The sequence below is a fragment of the Staurois parvus genome, unplaced genomic scaffold, assembly GCF_062004578.1.
Source record: "Staurois parvus isolate SC_StPar_1 unplaced genomic scaffold, SC_StPar_1.0 ptg000694l, whole genome shotgun sequence".
NCBI lineage: Eukaryota > Metazoa > Chordata > Amphibia > Anura > Ranidae > Staurois > Staurois parvus.
In genome coordinates, this window is record NW_028318490.1 from 7,032,514 (window position 1) to 7,051,893 (window position 19,380).

The 19,380-nt window shown below is 42.3% G+C and overlaps 1 protein-coding gene across 2 annotated transcripts in view; it reads left to right on the plus strand.

Annotated features, from left to right (window-relative positions):
• LOC149446251 (protein lin-54 homolog) overlaps positions 1–19,380 on the plus strand; it is a 141,900-nt gene that overhangs the window by 62,986 nt on the left and 59,534 nt on the right. For both annotated transcript variants that reach the window (XM_089652772.1, XM_089652773.1), the window contains exon 7: positions 841–943. In XM_089652772.1, the coding sequence (XP_089508898.1) occupies positions 841–943 (103 nt within the window). The remainder of the gene's footprint in view (positions 1–840; positions 944–19,380) is intronic.

Consider the following 19,380-nt stretch of genomic DNA (forward strand, 5'->3'; position numbering starts at 1 on the left):
CTTCACCACAACAGAGTGGTTCTTTGACCCCAGCCATCGTTCTTGCCAATGGTGGATTCGGCATTCCATCTCAACCAGTGCATTGTTTTACCTGGTTTTTCCCCAGGTCACCAGGGGATAAGTCCCTACAAACATTGGATGTGATTTAGGCTGCTAAGATGTATCTGAAATTTACTGCTGCGGACAGACAATCAGACTCCTTTTTGGGCCAAAGAAAAGTCACACAGCTACCAAGTTTCCTATTTCATGTTGGATTTGTGAGTTTAGTGAGCTTAAATATAGAAGATTATAAACAAGTGTGATAAGACCTTATCAGATGTCTGTTGGGAGGGTGTGACACACATGCAGGGGAAACCATGTCAAAAAAATAAATGAACCCCCAAAATTTAAAGCTACAGAACACATTACCTTAATAAAACATAAGCACATGTCTACAGGTCAACAGATCTGGTGAGTACAGATTTCACCCGGTGGAAGTGTTTAATAGCACTGGTAGAAGAAGTATTTATATGTCAGGGAGACTTTGATTAGGAGGTTTCTTATTTTGGATTGCAAAGATCCAATGCTCTGTTTTTATCTTTACGTTGATTTATTTAATTTTTGCGAAGATTGTGATGTGTGCACAAAATATATTTTTTAGATCATCATGAATGTTATTAGTTGCTGGTTGATTTATTACATGATTCCTATGTATTTCTAGCACATTGTGTAAATTTTAGTGTGTCGCATTTTTTTTCTTAGGGAATGTAGTTTTGTGAGGGAAACTGTATAATACCTTACTATATCTATGTTGGTTATTTTGATAATAACAAGATCCCTGGTTGCCTTCGTATTTTTCAGTTATTGTGATTGCTTTGCAAATGGTGAATTCTGCAACAACTGCAACTGTAACAACTGCTGCAACAATTTAGACAATGAAGAGGAATGCTTTAAAGCTAAAAAGGTAAGGTAACATGTAGACTTTTTTTTTTAATATATAGTTTACACAACATTTGTATTATTTTCTTAATGTGCTTACACTATTATCCACTTCAGCTCCGGAAGGTTTTACTCCTTTCATAACCAGGCCATTCTTTGCCATACCAAACTGTGCTACTTTAACTAGTAATTACACAGTCATGTAACGCTGTACACAAATGAAATTTATATCTTTTTTTCACACAAATAGAGCTTTCTTTTGGTGGTATTTGATCACCACAGGGTTTTTTATTTTTTGTGTTAAACATTTTGAAAAAACAATATTTTTTATGTTCTTCTATAAAACATATCCAATAAAAAAATGTATTCATAAAATTTCCCCAAAATGTGTTCTGCTACATGTCTTTGATAAAATAAAATCCCAATAAGTGTGTATTGATTTGTTTGTGTGAAAGTTATAGGGCCTCAAACTATGGTATATATATATATTGGATTATTTATTTTATTCTACTAATGGTGGTGATCAGCGACTTATAATGGGACTGCTGGAGTGCAGTGGTGTCAGAGCTGGGCTCCTGCTACTTAATGAGCAGCTGTTTTCTTTCAGTGCTCGGAAGCTGCTCAGCTGTCAGTTAATTACCAGCTACTCGCTGTCCTCACAGTGACTCACCTGGATTCCATTACCTGCATCATTAGCTCAGCCTACAGCCAGCCCTTTTTGCTGTTTTAGCAGTGTAGCGCATTCCCACCTTGCCCTTGCATGGTTTATGACCTCCAGTGTGTTCCTGCCTGTGTTCCTGTGTACAACTCAATCTGGCTGACTTCACTTTTGATTCCTGTTTCTGATTTTTGGCTCCTGGCTACACTGACTTCTGGTTTCCTGACTCTGACTTGTCTGATAACCTGCTCTGGCATCCAAACCCTGGCTTCTGTTTTGACTACGTTTCCTGATCTATGTTATATTTGCTATTTCATTAAAGGTATGATTTTAACTGCACTTTCTATCTATGTCTGGTTGATGGTTCCTGACGGGTGGGCAACCTGACACTAATGTCCACTGACATCACCAGTGACATTAATACAGTGATCAGCGATAATACTATACACTGTCACTGTACTAATGACACTGGCTGGGAAGGGCTTAACATCTAGGGTAATCAAAGGGTTAAATATGTGCCTAATTATATGTAATGTGTAAAGTGTGCTGCTTTTACTACTAGATCTCTCAGTATCTAATCCTTGCTTTGCAGGGATGAGAAACTGACAAATTACCCCCTCTGTACAGAGCTATGTGTTGTTTACCATCAATCACTGGCCAGAACTTGCTGACAAGCTCCTGCTGCATACAATTGTGAGATGGGGAAATAGCTCTCATTGTTTGAACAGTGTTTGTGTGCAGTAAATTATGGTGTGGAGTAAATTGATGTTTTGACTGACATTCTGCGGTTTAGCCACAAGATGTCACTGTTTTTCTAACACAGGCTCAGACTGCATAGATATTTGTATATTAATGAAGAGGTGGGGTTTTCACACAGAGTTGGGGTTTTTAGTGAACAGGAAGAGGAGACTGCAGCCATGTTTTGGATGATGCTGAATGCTGGAGCCATGTTTTGGACGATGCTGAATGCAGGGGCCGTATGAGCTGAGATTCCGATGACATCCAGGTGTGAAAGCGTCCCAGAGATTGCTGCCAGGAAGGCTGATGAGAGCAGAGGAACTAAGCAACATTTGTTCTGTTCAGAGTCACCAGCGGATGCAAATCAGACCCGGGTTGGTAATATCCTGCACGCACCTCATTTCAGTGTTGGTGCCCAGAGACTGAGTCCAGCCTGATAGTTAGTTAGGGTCTCTGTTTGTGTCAGGCCACAAGTGTTGTTACCGATTATTGGAAGGACTCCACCACTTAAAGTGACATTTCACATTGGAGAACTGACAAAATCCTACAAACTCAAGCCAGACTGGCGTTTTGCTCAGAAGGAATAATCAGGCACGTGCTACAGGGAGGGGGAATACAGTTATGGGAGGGGGAATATTGTAGATTTGTGTAAGATTGTAAGCTGTTGTGCTGCACCGCAGGCTAGCCCATACCATACACCCATACACTGATTCCTGCTTTTTTAGGGTAATAACAGGTAAGGTGTGGCAGCTCAGTTGTGCCCGCCAGTAGGTAAATTACTTCACTTTCTACCTTCATCCATCAGAAGGCGCCGTGCTATGCAGCACAAGGGTCTCAGCCTTTGGGCTGGGTGTATGTAAATTTATTGTATGTTCCCAGCATTTGTGGTTGTGTTTACTTGCCACATCTAAGTAAAATTCTGGTGTGGCAAAAGCTGGTGTTGGGTTTGCTTTCCTCATTCGTGACTTCACTGTATCCTAGGGAGCCCACCCTGGTACACGGCTTACACAATCACAGTGGGTGCCGGTGGAAGGGGCTCACGTATAAGCCTGAAACCCGGAAATACACAGCAACGTACCTGTATGTTGCTTTGCCTACATCCGCCACCCGTCCGTAGTACATTGCAGGTGGGCGATCGTAAACTGGTTATATATTACAACCCCTAACCATTGGACATTATGTGATTTTCCTTGTCATGTGACTCTGTGCGACTCAGGTCACATTAGAAATCTCACCAGTGTGTGGGGGCGTGGCCGGCTGCCATCAGTCCTCCAAGATGAAACAGTGCTGCTCCCTGTATCCACAGCTGACTGGTGAGCATGCCAATGATTCCTTTTCTCATATTACTACCACAGAGTTTGTTGAGTGTTTGGAAGATTACCCTGCTGAAAATCTGCCTCTGACTGACTGCTTCTGTCATGAAAGATATGCTTGTTACTCTTAAAGGTTCTTTGCACAAGGACATGATGAGTTTTGTGACACGGGTGAATGCAGAAGTTGAACATCTGAGTGAGCGAGTCAATCATGTGGAAACTAAGATGGGCGACTTTGCGACTGCTCACAACAAATTTGTGGACGCACACAATGATGCGGAAGAGGCATTGAAGGTGTTGAAGTAAAAAATGGCGGATCTTGAAGATCGCTCATGCAGGAACAATATTAAATTTAGGGGGGTGAGTGAAACAGTTCCTGCCGCAGACCTGAGAAAGTATATTCAGCAATTAATTACAGCTTTATTGCCAAGTCTGTCTGAAAGGGATGTGATTGTGGATAGATCGCATAGACTGCCGAAACCTTCCTTTCTTCCTGACTATGTCCCCAGGGACGTCATCGCTAGAATCCACTATTACAATGCGAAGGAGTCGCTGATGGCTTTTGCGAGAATGCACAATCCTTTACCGGCGCCGTACAATGGGATATCTCTGTTCGCTGACCTCTCCCAGTATACTATTGTTGCCCGTAAAAAATTAATCTCTTTTACAAAGTTACTCCGTAATAACAATATAAAATACCAATGGGGCTTTCCAACTAAATTGCTGATAACTAAGGATAACCGTTTACTGACTGTCAACTCAGAAGAAGAAGGATTTCAGCTTGCGAAGAAATGGGGGATTGTACTTGTGGAAGGAGATCTGTTGACCGCTAAATCTTCTCCTAGAAAAGTTTCTTCTGACTGAGACAGAGTGGCAGAATGAAGCACTGATCGGCAGTTTTGCGTTTTGATAGGGCCGAGGGAGGGTTCCGCCTCTAGTCCAGCACCGCGTTCATTTGGCGGGTGTGTTTGCTCGCGGTTCCCAGAATTTTCATGCGATTTGCAGCGAGATCTGTGTCAGATGTCTTGCAAACTGCACATTAAATCAGCATGTCCCCCAACTTTGAAATCATGCGACTTTACTGTAAGACACATGATGTGACCATAGTGTAAGTCGCACCACTTCAAAATCCGCTTTGCAATTTGTGCAATTTGGCCAGGCGACTTGCAAATCATAGGCCAAGTTGGACCCTATTGTCCACTATAGGCTCCATTCACATCCAATCTGATTTTGAAATCGTGCGACTTCACTGTAAGTTGCCCAATTTCCAAATCGGATTAGAAGTGACTGTGGTGTTAGCCACCGGTCACATCAGGTGCAATTTGACATGTGATTTGCAAGTTGTAGGGCATGCAAATCGCATGCCAAGTCGCATACAGGGTGAACAATTTCAGCTGCGATTTGGGAATTGAAATTGTACCTGATATCGGATCTAATGAATGTGGATGTGAGTGTCTTAACATAAGCGATTTGCTGCAGCACAATTTCAAAAGTAGTTCTTGTCTAACTTTTTCTGCATTTTGTAGCGATTTCACATATAGACTACAATAGAAATCACAATGCAAAACGCAATTAAAAATGCAATAACTCATTGGTAAATCTACAGAAAACACGGTGAAATTGCCAACAAAAAGCACAATTTTAAATTGCATCTAGTGTGAACCAAGCAGGCAATTCAACAAAGGAAATAAATCTTTGAAGGCATGCAGTATCTGCATGCTCGGATAAGGGTCTGTTATGGATTTGGAGGGGGACTCCATGCCATTATTTTATTATTATTTTTTTTTAAATCCTTCTCTCTCTCTCAGCTCTTGGCTTGACAAATCCTTCCCAAAAGGGGGCAGAGTGCAAACCAGCATTATCAAATCAATCATTAGTCCAGGCCCTGATCTCATACCATTGTTTGACATTCACATACGGTGCAGCTTTAAAGGTGTTTGAACAGACAAGGCCTTATTCTAATTCACATTCTAGGGATCATTTAGACAGAAAGCAAAGTTGCTGCCACCAGCACATCTATGTTAAGGTAGCCACCCAGGGAGATCATGCAACTTTGCCGTGGTTGGGATTCAAACCGACGACCCTAGCGCTGTGAGGCAGCAGTGCTAACCACTTATCCACTGAGCTGTTGAACACTAATCCCGCCTGTATTTCTGTGGTGTGAATCAACCCTAAGTCCCTGGGCAAGGTCAGTGTAACTAGCCAGATATCTCAAATGTGACACAAATGTTGTGCTATGTTGCCAATTCAGATGTATGTTGGTTTTATGTATCCAAATACAAAGGATTGCAATACTAATACAGGCGTACCTCAGTTTGCCAATGCCTCTGTTAACGTAATTTTCGGTTTACGAATGAAAATCCATTGAAAATAATGCCTTGGTTTACACAATTGTTGATAATTTTTTCACAATACAAAGTGTATGTCGGCGCTGATTTTTAAATGCAAATGCCAGCCTTTTTTTTTTCTTCACTATATTTCACAAGCTTATCTATCACTTTCCCTGAAGTTAAAGAAAACTTTGTATCTTTTAATAAATTAAAAGTGAACATTGTTTCCTTTAGGGATATAAACTCAAAGAAAACTTTCTCTTTTATCTGGGGGAAGTGACAGCTGAATTTCTGAGCTATAGTGAAGAAAAAAAAAGGGAGAATTACATTTAAAAACTGGCACCACCCGCACAATGCCGGCACGGACGGCGGGGAAGAGCCGCGGAGGCTCACAATCATTACTCCCTGTGGGGAGGAAGGGACCCAAGATGGTGACCGGCTCGGCATCTGCGGTTTGTGCCGCCTCATCTGCTGTCTACAGAGCTGCACCTCTCCCACAGAGGGTGACACGGGACCCTGCTTCTCCCTCGATCATGGGCCAGGACCGGACCGCTGATGTTGTGCAGGATGGGGTGAGTGAATCTCGGCAGCCCCCTCAGTCACCTTCCAGCCCTGCGGTACCCGAGTCCCAGGCTTCGGCCTGTTCACTGGGCCTTGATTCCCCTGCTTCCTCACCACTGGGAAGCGAGATAGCGGCCATATTTTCTAACCAGCATAGTGGCCCCAAACCCGAGGACGCCAGCCCCGCTCACTCGCCAGCAATCCATGCAGATCCACCAAAATATTCGAGTGATGCAACTCTAATAGCTCTGTTCGCTGATTTACTGCAATGCGAACTGGATAGAGCTACTTCAAAATTGGCGGCCGACCTCAAACAGGATTTTCAGGAGTTGGGCCAACGCCTAGACAGTATTGAGGCTAAAGTTGATACGACAGTTCATAGAGTTTCCCAAAACTCTAATATGATTACGGACTTGCAAGATCGCTTGGAGGAGGCTTACTCTAAAATTGATGATTTGGAGAATCGGGCTAGGCGCTATAATTTCCGCATTCGAGGTCTCCCTGAATCGGTTAAAGATCTCACTAGCTGCGCACACACCCTCAGGAGATCTGCAATACCCGATATCGATGATCTCCATACTGAAATCGGTCGCATCCACAGAGCGCTGATTCCCCCTAGACAAGGCGGGCCTCCTAGAGATATCATCGTAAAGCCTTATTTTTTCCAGGTCAAGGAAGCGGTAATGAAGTATAGCAGAGAGACTCCGGATCTGGATTTTGAAGGTCATAAGATACAAATTTTTGCTGATGTTTCTCCGACTACTATCCAGAAACGGCGATCCTTTAAGCCTCTACTTTCCCACTTGGTGCAGAAGGATATCCGGTATCGCTAGGCCTTCCCCTTTTGCCTACAATTCAATCGTAATGGAAAGTCTTATGGGTTCTCCACATTCCAGGATGGCGAGTAATTGTTATTTCAATTGGGCATTATATCTCAGAGTCCTACATCTCACTGCCCAGCAAGATCGGCTTCTTGACCTCAGTCGCTCTCACCTTTGTGGACTGCTTCAAGTCTTCGAAAGATCGGGCCGCGGAAATCACCCAAGCAGACTTCCTAAGTTTCTACAGCTTTTCATGGGACTCCTTGGGTGGTTTTTTTTTCGAAAGACCGGGCCGCGGAAATCACCCAAGCAGACTTCCTAAGTTTCTACAGCTTTTCATGGGACTCCTCGGGTGGTTTTTTTTTCTGTCTCCCACGGTTGGGTGGTGGCCTCTCCGTGGTTCCTCGGGAACATTGGCCACTACTTTTCTGCTGTTGTGGGAGGTTTGGAGGGGGAAGGGGCCTTGGGGTTATCTCTTATCTACATGCTGATTTCTTTATCAGAGGGATCGGTTGCATTTTTGACTACTAATTGTTATGTTATTGATGGGTAGTTGTTGGTTCCGGGGAGTGTCTATGCGCCCTCCCTGATTGGAAGACTCTTCCCTGAGTTGTTTTCTCCGGGTGGACCCAGGACTATTGCTCTGCTATTATGGGTGTGGAGTTTGATTTGCTTATGTTACAAAAGTTTGTATATCACCTTCGGTTGCTTGACATGAGGATTTCTCTATTCCAAATGTCTCTTCTTCCTTCTTTTTTCCTTCCTCTCTTTTCTTTATTGTCCTCCCTCTTTTTCTCCCCCTTTTTTTTTTTTTCTCACTCCCAGGGTCAGCCGTCAGCGTATCTGGATCCTTTGGACCCTTTTTATGCTCCAGGAGCGGAGGGTCCCCATTCTATCTAGTTTTTTAATTGCCGATTATGTCTTCTCTATGGTCTCATAGCGGAACGATCCGTCTACTTTCTCATAACGTTCAGGGGCTTAACTCCCCCTCCAAACGCATAAAGGCCTTTAATTCATACCGCTCTTTTGGGGCGGACATAGTTGCCCTACAGGAGATGCATTTCCCACCTTCATTTACCCCACGATACGTACATAAAGATTATCCTGTCTGTTATTTTGCTAATGCCTCTGAGAAGAAACGTGGGCTTGCCCTTTGTTTATCTCGCCGTCTTTCCTTTACCGAATCTAATGTTATCCGGGACAAGGAGGGATGGTATCTTCTTGTGCAAGGACACCTGGGGGGACATTTGATAACTTTTTTAATTTACTACACTCCAAATACCAACCAGGTGGCATTTTTTATTCCCAATTGAATTTTCATTCTGGCTGGTGATTCTAACTTAGCTTTGAATCAGATCTTGGATCGTTCCCGAACCGCTGTGCTTCAGCCTCCTTCTAGTCATTTTCTCCCTCTCCCTTTTTGTGACATCCCGATCCCTGCATGTGACCTCACCCCATGTGACATCATTGATGTCACATGGGGCGGGGTCACTCGGATGATGTCCCTGGGTGGCCCCACCCCTTACATATTTAAGAGCTGTCAACCAAGCTCACAGCAGAAGGCTGGGCAGCCATCGTCGGGAACGGAACCTTTTTTTTTTTCGGGTCGCCGGCGGCGGGCTTCGTGATTGACGTTGGATCTACTTTGGGGGACACTCTTTTAGATGTTTCTTTTATTAAAGGACTTATCAAAGACCGTGTCCTGTGTTTTTTTACACTACACTTTTTGTTTTTTTGTGAATTAGTAGCGGTACCATGTACCCCATACTCCTTCACGTAGCGGGGGGGCCGGGATCTGGGGGCCCCTTTGTTAAAGGGGGCTTGCAGATTCTGATAAGCCCCCTGCCCACAGACCCCCACAACCAAAGGCCAGGGTTATGGGGAAGAGGCCTTTGTCCCCATCAATATTGGGACAAGGTGCTTTGGGGGGGAGCCCCCCTGCCCCAAAGCACCCCCCCATGTTGAGGACACGTGGCCTGGTATGGTTCAGGACAGTGGGGGGTGCTCGCTTGTCCCCCCCTTTCCTGACCTGCTGGGCTGTATGCTTGGATAAGGGTCTGGTATGGATTTTGGGGGGGGGTTACCCGAAGGGCTTGGTGTGGATGGGAGAGGGGACCCCATGCCGTTTTTTAATATTTTTTCTAATTGACGACCTTTATTTTTAGATTCAGCTGTCAAAATATATATTATCTAGACCTTCAAAATATGTAAAATCATTACAGAAATAATTATAAAGGATAAGAAACAAAAATAGAATCAATAGAACTAAGGAAATTAAATTAGAATACATAAAGATATGCCTAGCTACAAATAGTGCTGTGTGTTAAACACAGTAGGCGTGATCGAGTGCCATCTGTCAGAGGACTCCACACTGAGATTTACTATTAAACAGTGTCTAAAAGAAAGCGCCCACGGCAGACGGCTAAAATGTGTTCTGCACACGCGCATTTATATCCGTGCATAGACGCTGGAAAAGCGTCTAGTTCTGCACTGTCATGAATTCCTTTAACAAAACTATTTTTTACACATTTAAAAATTTTTTTGAAATGTAAAATATTGTTTAAAATGAAGTCCCGATATTTTGAAAGCAAATTTCAATGTGAACATGTCTCTGCAGTGATTTTTCATTGTGTTAGACGTGCTTCTTAGACGGATTCCTGGATTGTGCCTGATTAGTAAATTTGATTTCGCGTCTACTTGTTGACGCTTTCTTTAGTAAATGTCTTTGCCATCTAAAAGTAGACGGTCGCTATTCAAAAGTAGACATTAGCCCACGTGCGCCTAGGCACATTAGTAAATCAGGGCCCATCCGTTGTCTCATTAGGAGCATGCTCTGATGTTGTCAGGCATGCATACAAGCATGTGGGGGCCATACAAACTACTAAGTACCATTTTGAGTTGAAGTGAAAAATTAAATTTCAGCAGTGACTTTGAATTCAGCCCTCTGTAGGTTGATCATTTTCATTGGATGGGACATCCTTACGTTCCTAACACATTACCCAGTCTATATCAGTATAGATATCCAACACAATATTTTTCCCCATTGAGATCTGATGTGTTTTCAAAGTGTTCCTTTCATTTTTTTGAGCAGTGTATTTACTTATTTTTCGCAACAAATATATTTAGCGCCTACAATTTATACAATGCTTTACATACTGTACGTATACCCAGTGAAGTGACTGGCCTCGGGTGATACACAAAGATGAAACAAATCCTCCTACACAAATTGTTCCTGTTTGTCTGCAAGCATCTCCCCTGTATATCTGTTCAAAGTTCAGAATGTATAAAGCTTACCTAAGCAGTCAAAAAAGGGAGCTGAGAGATCAGTGAGGAGAGCTCTGAGAGCTCTGAGGAGGGAAGAGACACACCCCCCCTTCACACAGGAACACACCTGAGGGTGTCAAGCTGTTGGATCTCCCTCCCGTCACCTTTTTTCTCTTGGTGTCAGGAAAACTTGTCAGAAGTGATTCATGTTGATAGCAGAGGAATGAAAAGCAGACAGAAATGACACTTAGTGCTCTTAATTGAGTCAAGTACACACTATAGAGGGATGCTTTGTTCATATTTCATGTCTGAGGTTTACAAACACTTTAACCTCTTCTTGACCGTGCTATAACCGAATGATGGCTACAGCACAGTCATCCATACATCATATGGCGTCCTCCCAGAACTGCACCCCCCAGCGCTCTCCTTTGGACACAGCTGATCACATGACACGGTAAGTTGTCAATCACAGTGGACTTTTACCACGTGATCAGCTGTGTCCAATCACAGCTGATCACCATGTAAATACACTTGCCAGCTATCAGCAAGTGTCACACTGTGACAGTGTGAGGAAAGTACTGCCGATAGCCGGAAAGTCTGAAAGGAGACATTTACACCGATAATTAGGGCTCTGATTATCAGTACAGCCCCAAAAAGTTCCCATCAGTGCCCAGCAGTGCTGCAAATCTGTGCCCAGTAGTGCTGCCAATCTGCGCCGATTAGTGCTGCCTATCAGTGCCGCCAGTCAGGGCCGCCTATCAGTGCCCTTCAGTACTTTCTATAAGTGCACATCAGTGCTGCCTATCAGTGCCCTTCATTGCTGCCCATCAGTGCTACATATCAGTGCAGCCTCATCAGTGCCACATATCTGTGCAGCCTCATCAGTGCCTCCTCATCAATGCCCATCAGTCCTGTATTATCAGTGCAGCTTATCAGTGTCATCACTGCTGCCTCATCAGTGCCCATCAGTGCAGCCTCATCAACGCACATCAGTGAAGGAGAAAAATTACCTGTTTGGAAAATTTTATAGTAGAAACTAAGAAAAACTTTTTTTTTCCACTATTTTCAGTCTGTTTTCGGTTTTTTAGCAAAAATAAAATACCCAGTGGTGATTAAATACCACCAAAAGAAAGCTCTATCTGTCTAAAAAAAATGATAAAAATGTGGTTTGGGTACAGTGTTGCATGACCGCACAATTGTCATTCAAAGTGCGACAGCGCTGAAAGCTGAAAATTGGCCTGGGCAGGAACGGGGTAAAAGTGCCCTGTAGGCAAGTGGTTAGCAGTGAACAGTGCTTTCTCCAGACAGTCTGTTAGCTTGGAGAAGGGAGAGAGGAGGAAGAGGGAGAATCAGGGGAGTGCCTTGCCATCCTATGTTACCGGGCTGTGTTTTTCTATTGATGCAAATGGTGTAGGGAGACACAAGTCCATTGTCTGAATGCAAGAGTGGCTCCATGGGATGCTGCAAGAGAAAGGAGCCATCCTGAAACAAGAAACTGGTGGTAGTAGTCATAGCACCAGCTTAAACTGGAGCATAGGCAAGGATACAAAGATAAAGGAGCTGCATGCTCGAGTGATTAAATCAGCTGCTGAAAGTGCCTAAAAATCTGAGGATTTATTATCACTTTAGGATAACAAAATCCTGAAATGTATTTAACAAAAAAACAAAGTGAACTTTGTTTTAATGACCACACTGAGCAATCCTTGGCATACCTTATACAATGTGTGTATGTTATACATATGTAAGCTTTACAATCTAATATTTTTCATATACAATCCACTGTTTATAATAGGTCTGCCTGGATAGAAATCCTGAAGCATTTCAGCGTAAGATTAGTAAAAATAAAACTGAATATGTTAAGCTCAAACATGCAAAGGGATGCAAATGCAAGCGATCTGGTTGCCTTAAGAAATACTGTGACTGTTATGAGGTTTGTAAAGGCCTTTTTAATTGTTCATATCTAATAGCTTATTGAATTGTGTTTTAATAACTGGAAAGTTTACAACTCCAATTCCAAAGAAGGTGGAACGCTAAAACCTACATAAAAACAGAATGCAGTGATTTGCAAATATAAAGCCATATTTTATTCACAAAAGAACATAGAAATATATCAGATGTTTAAACTGAGAGAATGTACATTTTCAGAAAAAAAAGGGCATTTTGAAATTGATGGCAGCAACATTGCTCAAAAAAGGTGTAACAGAGCCATGTTTACCCCTGTGTAGCATTCCCTCTTCTTCTAACAACACTCTGTAAACATTTGGCAACTGAGGAGACCAGTTGCTGGAGTTTTGGGGGAGGGCTGTTGTCCCATTCTTGCCTGATATAGGATTTTAACTGCCTAACAGTCCTGGGTCTTCTTTGTTGTATTTTTAATTTCTGTTGCAATATTTTTATTGTTATAAAAACAGAACAAAGAAACAGTTATACATCAATCCTTGTAGGCCCTTCTAAGGCACAATATAACTCACAACGCAGGCGAAGTGCATAGTTACAAACGCATCTCATATCATTACATAGAAAATACAGATGGAAACACAGTTTAGCATCTCAGACTATCTATGCAATAGATGTCCGCACAATGGGAAACCATCAGACCAAAGAAGTCAAAGGACTGGGACCGTGAAGCGAGCCCAGGTGCCAGAGCATACAAGCTACAATTCCCCTACAGAAGGTATAGAAGAAAACCATCACACTATACAAAACGGTTATAGCCTGCAACAAACCAGTAATCCAGCAGAGGGCCAAATAAGCAATCATCAATAGGAAAAAAAACAGAAAAACAACTAGGAAAAGAAAAGACAGAGAAAAGAAAAAAAGGGGGAAGGGCAGAAAGAGATATAAAAGAGAATAGAAAAGATCAGAACAGAACAGAATCCACCCTCGTGACCAGCCCCATAAAACCTCAAACAGAGCACCTGTCAACATTAGAACCCAGTTTACAAGTAATTAACCACTTGAGCCCCAGCCACTGCATTAAAACGTTTGCAGGGCGGCACAGCTGCGCAAAACCACGTTTTAAAACGTGGTTTTGCAAAACAGATAGGGGGCACGCTCGAGGCGTGCGCCCGCCCTACCTGTTTCGCGGGTGTCAGCAGCGGGTCTCAGGCGCCGGGTCACGGCCGGTCATTACCAGCCGTTTCCCGGCAATTAGTGGCAATCGCTGACAAATATCAGGGCTGCATTGTTTACACACAGCCCTGCTCTCTGTCAGTTGCCTGTCAGCTCCTGACAAGCTGAACCGGAGAGAAGAGTTTATCTCTCCAGATCAGTCTGTCCCCGTCCAGCACACACCCCCGCCCCCTAGTAAAACACTCCCCTCACACAGTTAACCCTTTCAGTGAATAAAAATGTTAACTCCTTCCTCCCCAGTGCCATTAGTACAGTGTCAGTGTTTTTTTTTTCAGTGATCACTGTATTGGTGTCACTGGGGATGTCAGTGACCCCAAGTCAGTTCCCCCCCAGTGTCAAAATGTCCGCCGCAGTCCTGCCATAAGTCGCTGATTGCCGCCATAAGTCGCTGATCGCCGCCATATGTCGCTGATCGCCACCATTATTAGTATAAAAAAAATTAAAAATCCCAGTATCTTTCCCGCCATTTGTAAACGCTATCACTTTCATGTAAACCAATTAATTTACACGTATTGGGATTTTTTTTTTAGCAAAGACATGTCGCAGAATGCATTTTGGACGAAATGTGTGACAAAATTAGATTTTTTAATTTTTTTATTGGACATGTTTTATAGCAAAAAGTCCAAAATATTGTTTTTTTCTCAAAATTGTCAGCCTTTTTTTTATAGCGCAAAAAATTAAAACCGCACAGGTGATCAAATACCACCGAAAGAAAGCTCAATATGTGGGAAAAAAAGGATGTAAATTTAATTTGGGTGCAGTGTTGCATGACCGCACAATTGTCAGTTAAAGTAACGCAGTGCCGTAAAACAAACCTCTTCCGTAACCGCTTCCTGACCACCGTACAGCAGAAATACTGCTACAGGGCGACATGGGTACGCAAAATCACATATACATATACAGTATATATACATGATTCGCGCTCCTGTGGTTTTCACACCCCTCCCAGATAGCGTCAGATTGCCCGTCAGTACACCAGTCATCACATTTAACCCCTTGATTGCCAGGAACACACTCATGTACAATAATCCTCCATTGCTAGTATAGCGTCTGAACTGGTCAATATCTTTGATCAGATCAGCACTATACCAGCGTTCACATTAATATAACGTCCCCAAAAACGCAGCGTTAGCGGGATCAGCCCCGGCACCTGCCAGCACCTGCGTTTAGCCCCTACGCTTACCCCCCTTCTCCCCCAGCAAGTGCAGTGTCAGTAGGTCACTGTCACTTGATACATTGCACACAAAACCGCAGTGTTCACAGAATCAGGCCTGATCTCTGTTAGCACTTGCCGGTAAATTTTGATGACTCTCATATGCAGCAGAGTGCCAGTACTAGTGCCGCTCTACCTTTTGGTGAACTGGCGAGTATCAGCGGTCTAGTACATCCTGGTCTTTCACATACCTCCTTGATTTTTTGGAGCTGTTTTTCATGGAATATCTGTATGCGTTGATTGTGGATCAAAGAAATTTATATGCGCAACAATTTATCGCCACCAACCCAAATTCAAACTTTGCCAGACCATTCGCATGGAAACTCATTACGGTTTTCAAATTTACATTTTTTTCGGGCCTAACCCTCAACATGGCCATTACTAAAAGGAATGAATTGCGGTTGTGTTGGTCCGCAGACCCGATTCATCATATGCCGTGCTCTCTGCTGCCATGGCCAGGCATAGATATGAGAGTATAATGTGTTTTATGCATTTCAGCGACAGTACACTCTGTCATCCTCGGAGTAACCCTGAATTTGACCAGCTCCACAAAATTCAGCCCCTCGCAAATCACCTTAACCTAAAATTTGCAGATGTCTATACTCCCCAGCAAAACATCTGCGTTGAGGAGTTCCTCATTAATTTTTCTGGCCGCCTTGCATTCAAACAATTTCTCCCCTGCAAGTGTGCCAAATATAGGGTCAAGATGTAGAAGACCTGTGAGAGGACAACATGCTATACTTATACGTTTTGGATTTACGAGGGAAAAGATAGTCACGTGGAGCCCCCCCGGATGCCCAGACTACATGGGGAGCAGTGGCAAGATAGTTTGGGACTTGGTGTCATCATTTCTCCATATGGGGTACCACTTATACGTGGACAATTTTTATTCAAGCGTGCCACTACTTAGACATTTATTCAATCTTGGAACTGGCACTTGTGGCAAAGTGTGACCTAATGAGTGCCCACCATTAGAAGTGGGTGGATGCAGGGCGGTATATTCTAATGGTGGGCATACCACACACTTTTTCTGCAGAGATTTCTTCTAATTTTTTCATTCATTCCACAGGCTGCATACAAAAAAAAAGAACATATATAACCAACAAGGACCAGCGATGTACTGGTACATCACTGGATTTGAATGGTTATACCAGGATGATGCCTACAGCTGCAGGCATCATCCTGTTGTCGTTTTTTTCAGCCGGTGATCGGCTTTCATGTAAAAGCAATCCTAGTGGCTAATTAGCTGCAAGATTGCTTTTACAAGCAGTGGGAGATGATGTCCCCCCTCCCCCGCTGCCTTCCACGGCCTTCTCGGCCAGTCCCGTGCCATCAGGGGAACCTGAGAATGCAGCCGGTTTTTCTGCCAGCTGACCATAGAGCTGATGGAGACCAGAATGGTGCCAATCATCTCTATAGTCTAAGAATTCGGAAGCTACAAGCATTTCATCACTTCAGTTTTGCAGAATATAAACAGCGCCATTTGTAAATTGGGAAAGCATCTGATCACACTGATTTTGGTTTGATTAGATAATGTAAGGGCAGAGGAGATATCTAGAGTCTGATAGACCCCAGATTTCTCAAAAAAGAATATATGACAATGCCCATTGAAGTTATAGGGGTTATTTGCATTCCCTGTTATAGCATTAAAAGTGATAAAAGAAAAAATTAAAGGTACAATGTAAAAATAATAAAAAAAAATCAAAATAACTAAAAAAAAAAATTGCCCCTCCCATGCGCACACACCTGTGTGCAGAAGCCTTGACCCTGTGCCGTTATGTAAACAGCGGTTGCACCATGCATGTGAGGTATCGCTGTGAACGTCAGATTAAGGGCAGTCATTCTAACACTAGACCTCCTCTGTAAATCTAAAATGGTAGCTTTTAAAGGCTTTTAAAGCGCTGCCTATGGATATTAAAAATGTTTGCAGTTTGTCGCCATTGCGACATCAAGAGTGAATGATGTGTGGCATAAACTTCTAATGCTGGGCATAAAATGCCCCCACCCCCCAAAACGACCCCTTTTTGGAAAGTAGTCACCCCAAACTTTTTGCTGAGAGGAATGTTGAATCAATAGAAGAATTTATTTTTTTACCACAAGTTTTTGGAAAATGACAAAAATAAATATATATATTTTTTTTTACACAAAATTGTCACTTAAATGATTTACTGCTCACACATGCCATGGGTATATGTGGAATTACTCCCCAAAATAAATTTTGCTACTTCTCCGGAGTATGGGGGTATCACATGTGAGAGACTTTTTGGCAGTCTAGCCAAATACAGGACCCCAAAATCCAATAAGCACCTTCAGGCTTTTAAAGGGCTTTATTTCCTCATTACACTTCCAGACTACCTATCACAGTTTCGGAGGCCCTGAAATGCCAGGATAGCACCTAACCCCCCCAAATTACCCCTTTTTGGAAAGTAGATGCCCCAAGGAATTTGATAAAAAGCACGGTAAGTATTTTGCATATCTCATTTGTTGCCACAAGTTTTTGGAAAATGAAGAAATAAAACCAAAACATTTTTTCTATTTTTTTTATATTTCAAAACCTTGTGAGAAAAAATGAAATCTGCAAAATACTCACCATGCCTCTTTTTAAATTCCTTGGGGTGTCTACTTTCCAGAAAGGGGTCATTTGGGGGGGATTTGGGGTTATCTTGGCATGTCAGGGCCTTCGAAACTGTGATAGGTAGTGAGGAAGTGTAATGAGGAAGTTACACACCTTCAGGGTTTCAAAGTGGTCATTGGATTTCAGGCTTGTGTATGTGGCTAGGCTCCCAAAAAGTCTCACACATGTGGTATCCCCATACTCAGTAGAAGTAGCAGAATGTATTTTGGGGTGTAATTCCACATATACGCATGGCTTTTGCGACGAAATGTTAGTTTTTTTAGATATTTTTTATGACCAAAATGAGAAAATATTGTTTTTTTCAAAAAATTTTTTTTTCTTCAAAACTTTTTCTGGTTATAGCGCCAAAAATAAAAAGTGCACAGGTGATCAAACACCACCAAAAGAATGCTCTATTTGTGTTAAAAAAAGGACATACATTTAATTTATGCACTGTGTTGCATGACCGCGCAATTGTCCGTTAAACTAGCGCAGCGCTGTATAGCAAAAAGATGGCGTAAATTGCAGTATCTATACCATAGTTTGTAGACGCTATAACTTTCACACAAAGCAATCAATATACACTTATTGGGATTTTTTTTACCAAAAACATGTAGCAGAATACATTTTGGCCTAAATTTATAACTAACTTTGAGTTTACGATATATTTTTTATAGTTGAAAGTAAAAAATATTGTTTTTCTTCAAAATATTTGGTCTTTTTTTGTTTATAGTGTGAAAAATAAAAAGCGCACAGGTGATCAAATACCACCGAAAGAAAGCTCTATTTGTGTGAAAAAAGGACGTAAATTTAGTTTAGGTGCAGCATTACATGACCGCGCAATTATCAGTTGAATTAGTGCAGCGCCGAGTAGCAAAAAGAGGCCTGGTCATTAAGGGGGGTAAATCCTCAGGAGCTCAAGTGGTTAATGCATGGGCTCCAGACCCATTCAAAAATAGCAGAAATATTCTGCAGGATGCTGACCAATTTCTCATTGACCATAATCCAAGAGACTTTACGTTTCATTAACGCCAAATCAACCACCGGATTCTTCCACGCTGTAGCAATCGCATTTTTAGCTGCTAGAAACATAAAATATAGTAAGCTCTGAGCAGACCTGGAGGCACCAAGAATAGGTTCATTAACCCCTTCACACCTAAGGGTAAAACAAATCTAAATGGCTAAGCACAATTCTGCAATGTTGACATGTGTTAGTAAAACCGTACATATCGTCACAACTACTTTATACATCCAGGTGGATTATACCTTGATTTTTTCAGGACAAATTGGGCTTTCATTTGGTGGTAAATGATAATGGATAGCTCCTGATTTTTTCTTGTTACGACCATAACTTACCATCAAAGAACAACCCAAAATAAATTCTCCAGCTCCTGACGATCGCAGCAATACCATATATGTGTATGTTATTTGTTGTTTGTACCCGTAGTACAGCCCAGAAACAATAGCGTGCATTTTGTTGTTTTTTTTACCTAAAACACACTGACACTGACATTAACACTAACTGACACCAATTTTTTTTTAAATCCTGATTTTTGACGCTGACCTTTGACCTTGACCTTTGACCCTGACCTTGACCGAAACACTGACCCTGGCACTGAACTGGATCAAACCTTGATCTAGGTATTTTCTTTATTTTTTATTTTATTTTTTAATATTTATTTATATATCTTCTTTTTTTTTTTTTCTCTCTCTATGCCAGGAGTTAGAGAGATAAAATGTATCTCTCTTCTCCATTCATAGAGAGAGAAAAAAGCAAGGGGGCCGGGCTGTACAGTGACTGATTACTGTGATAGCCAA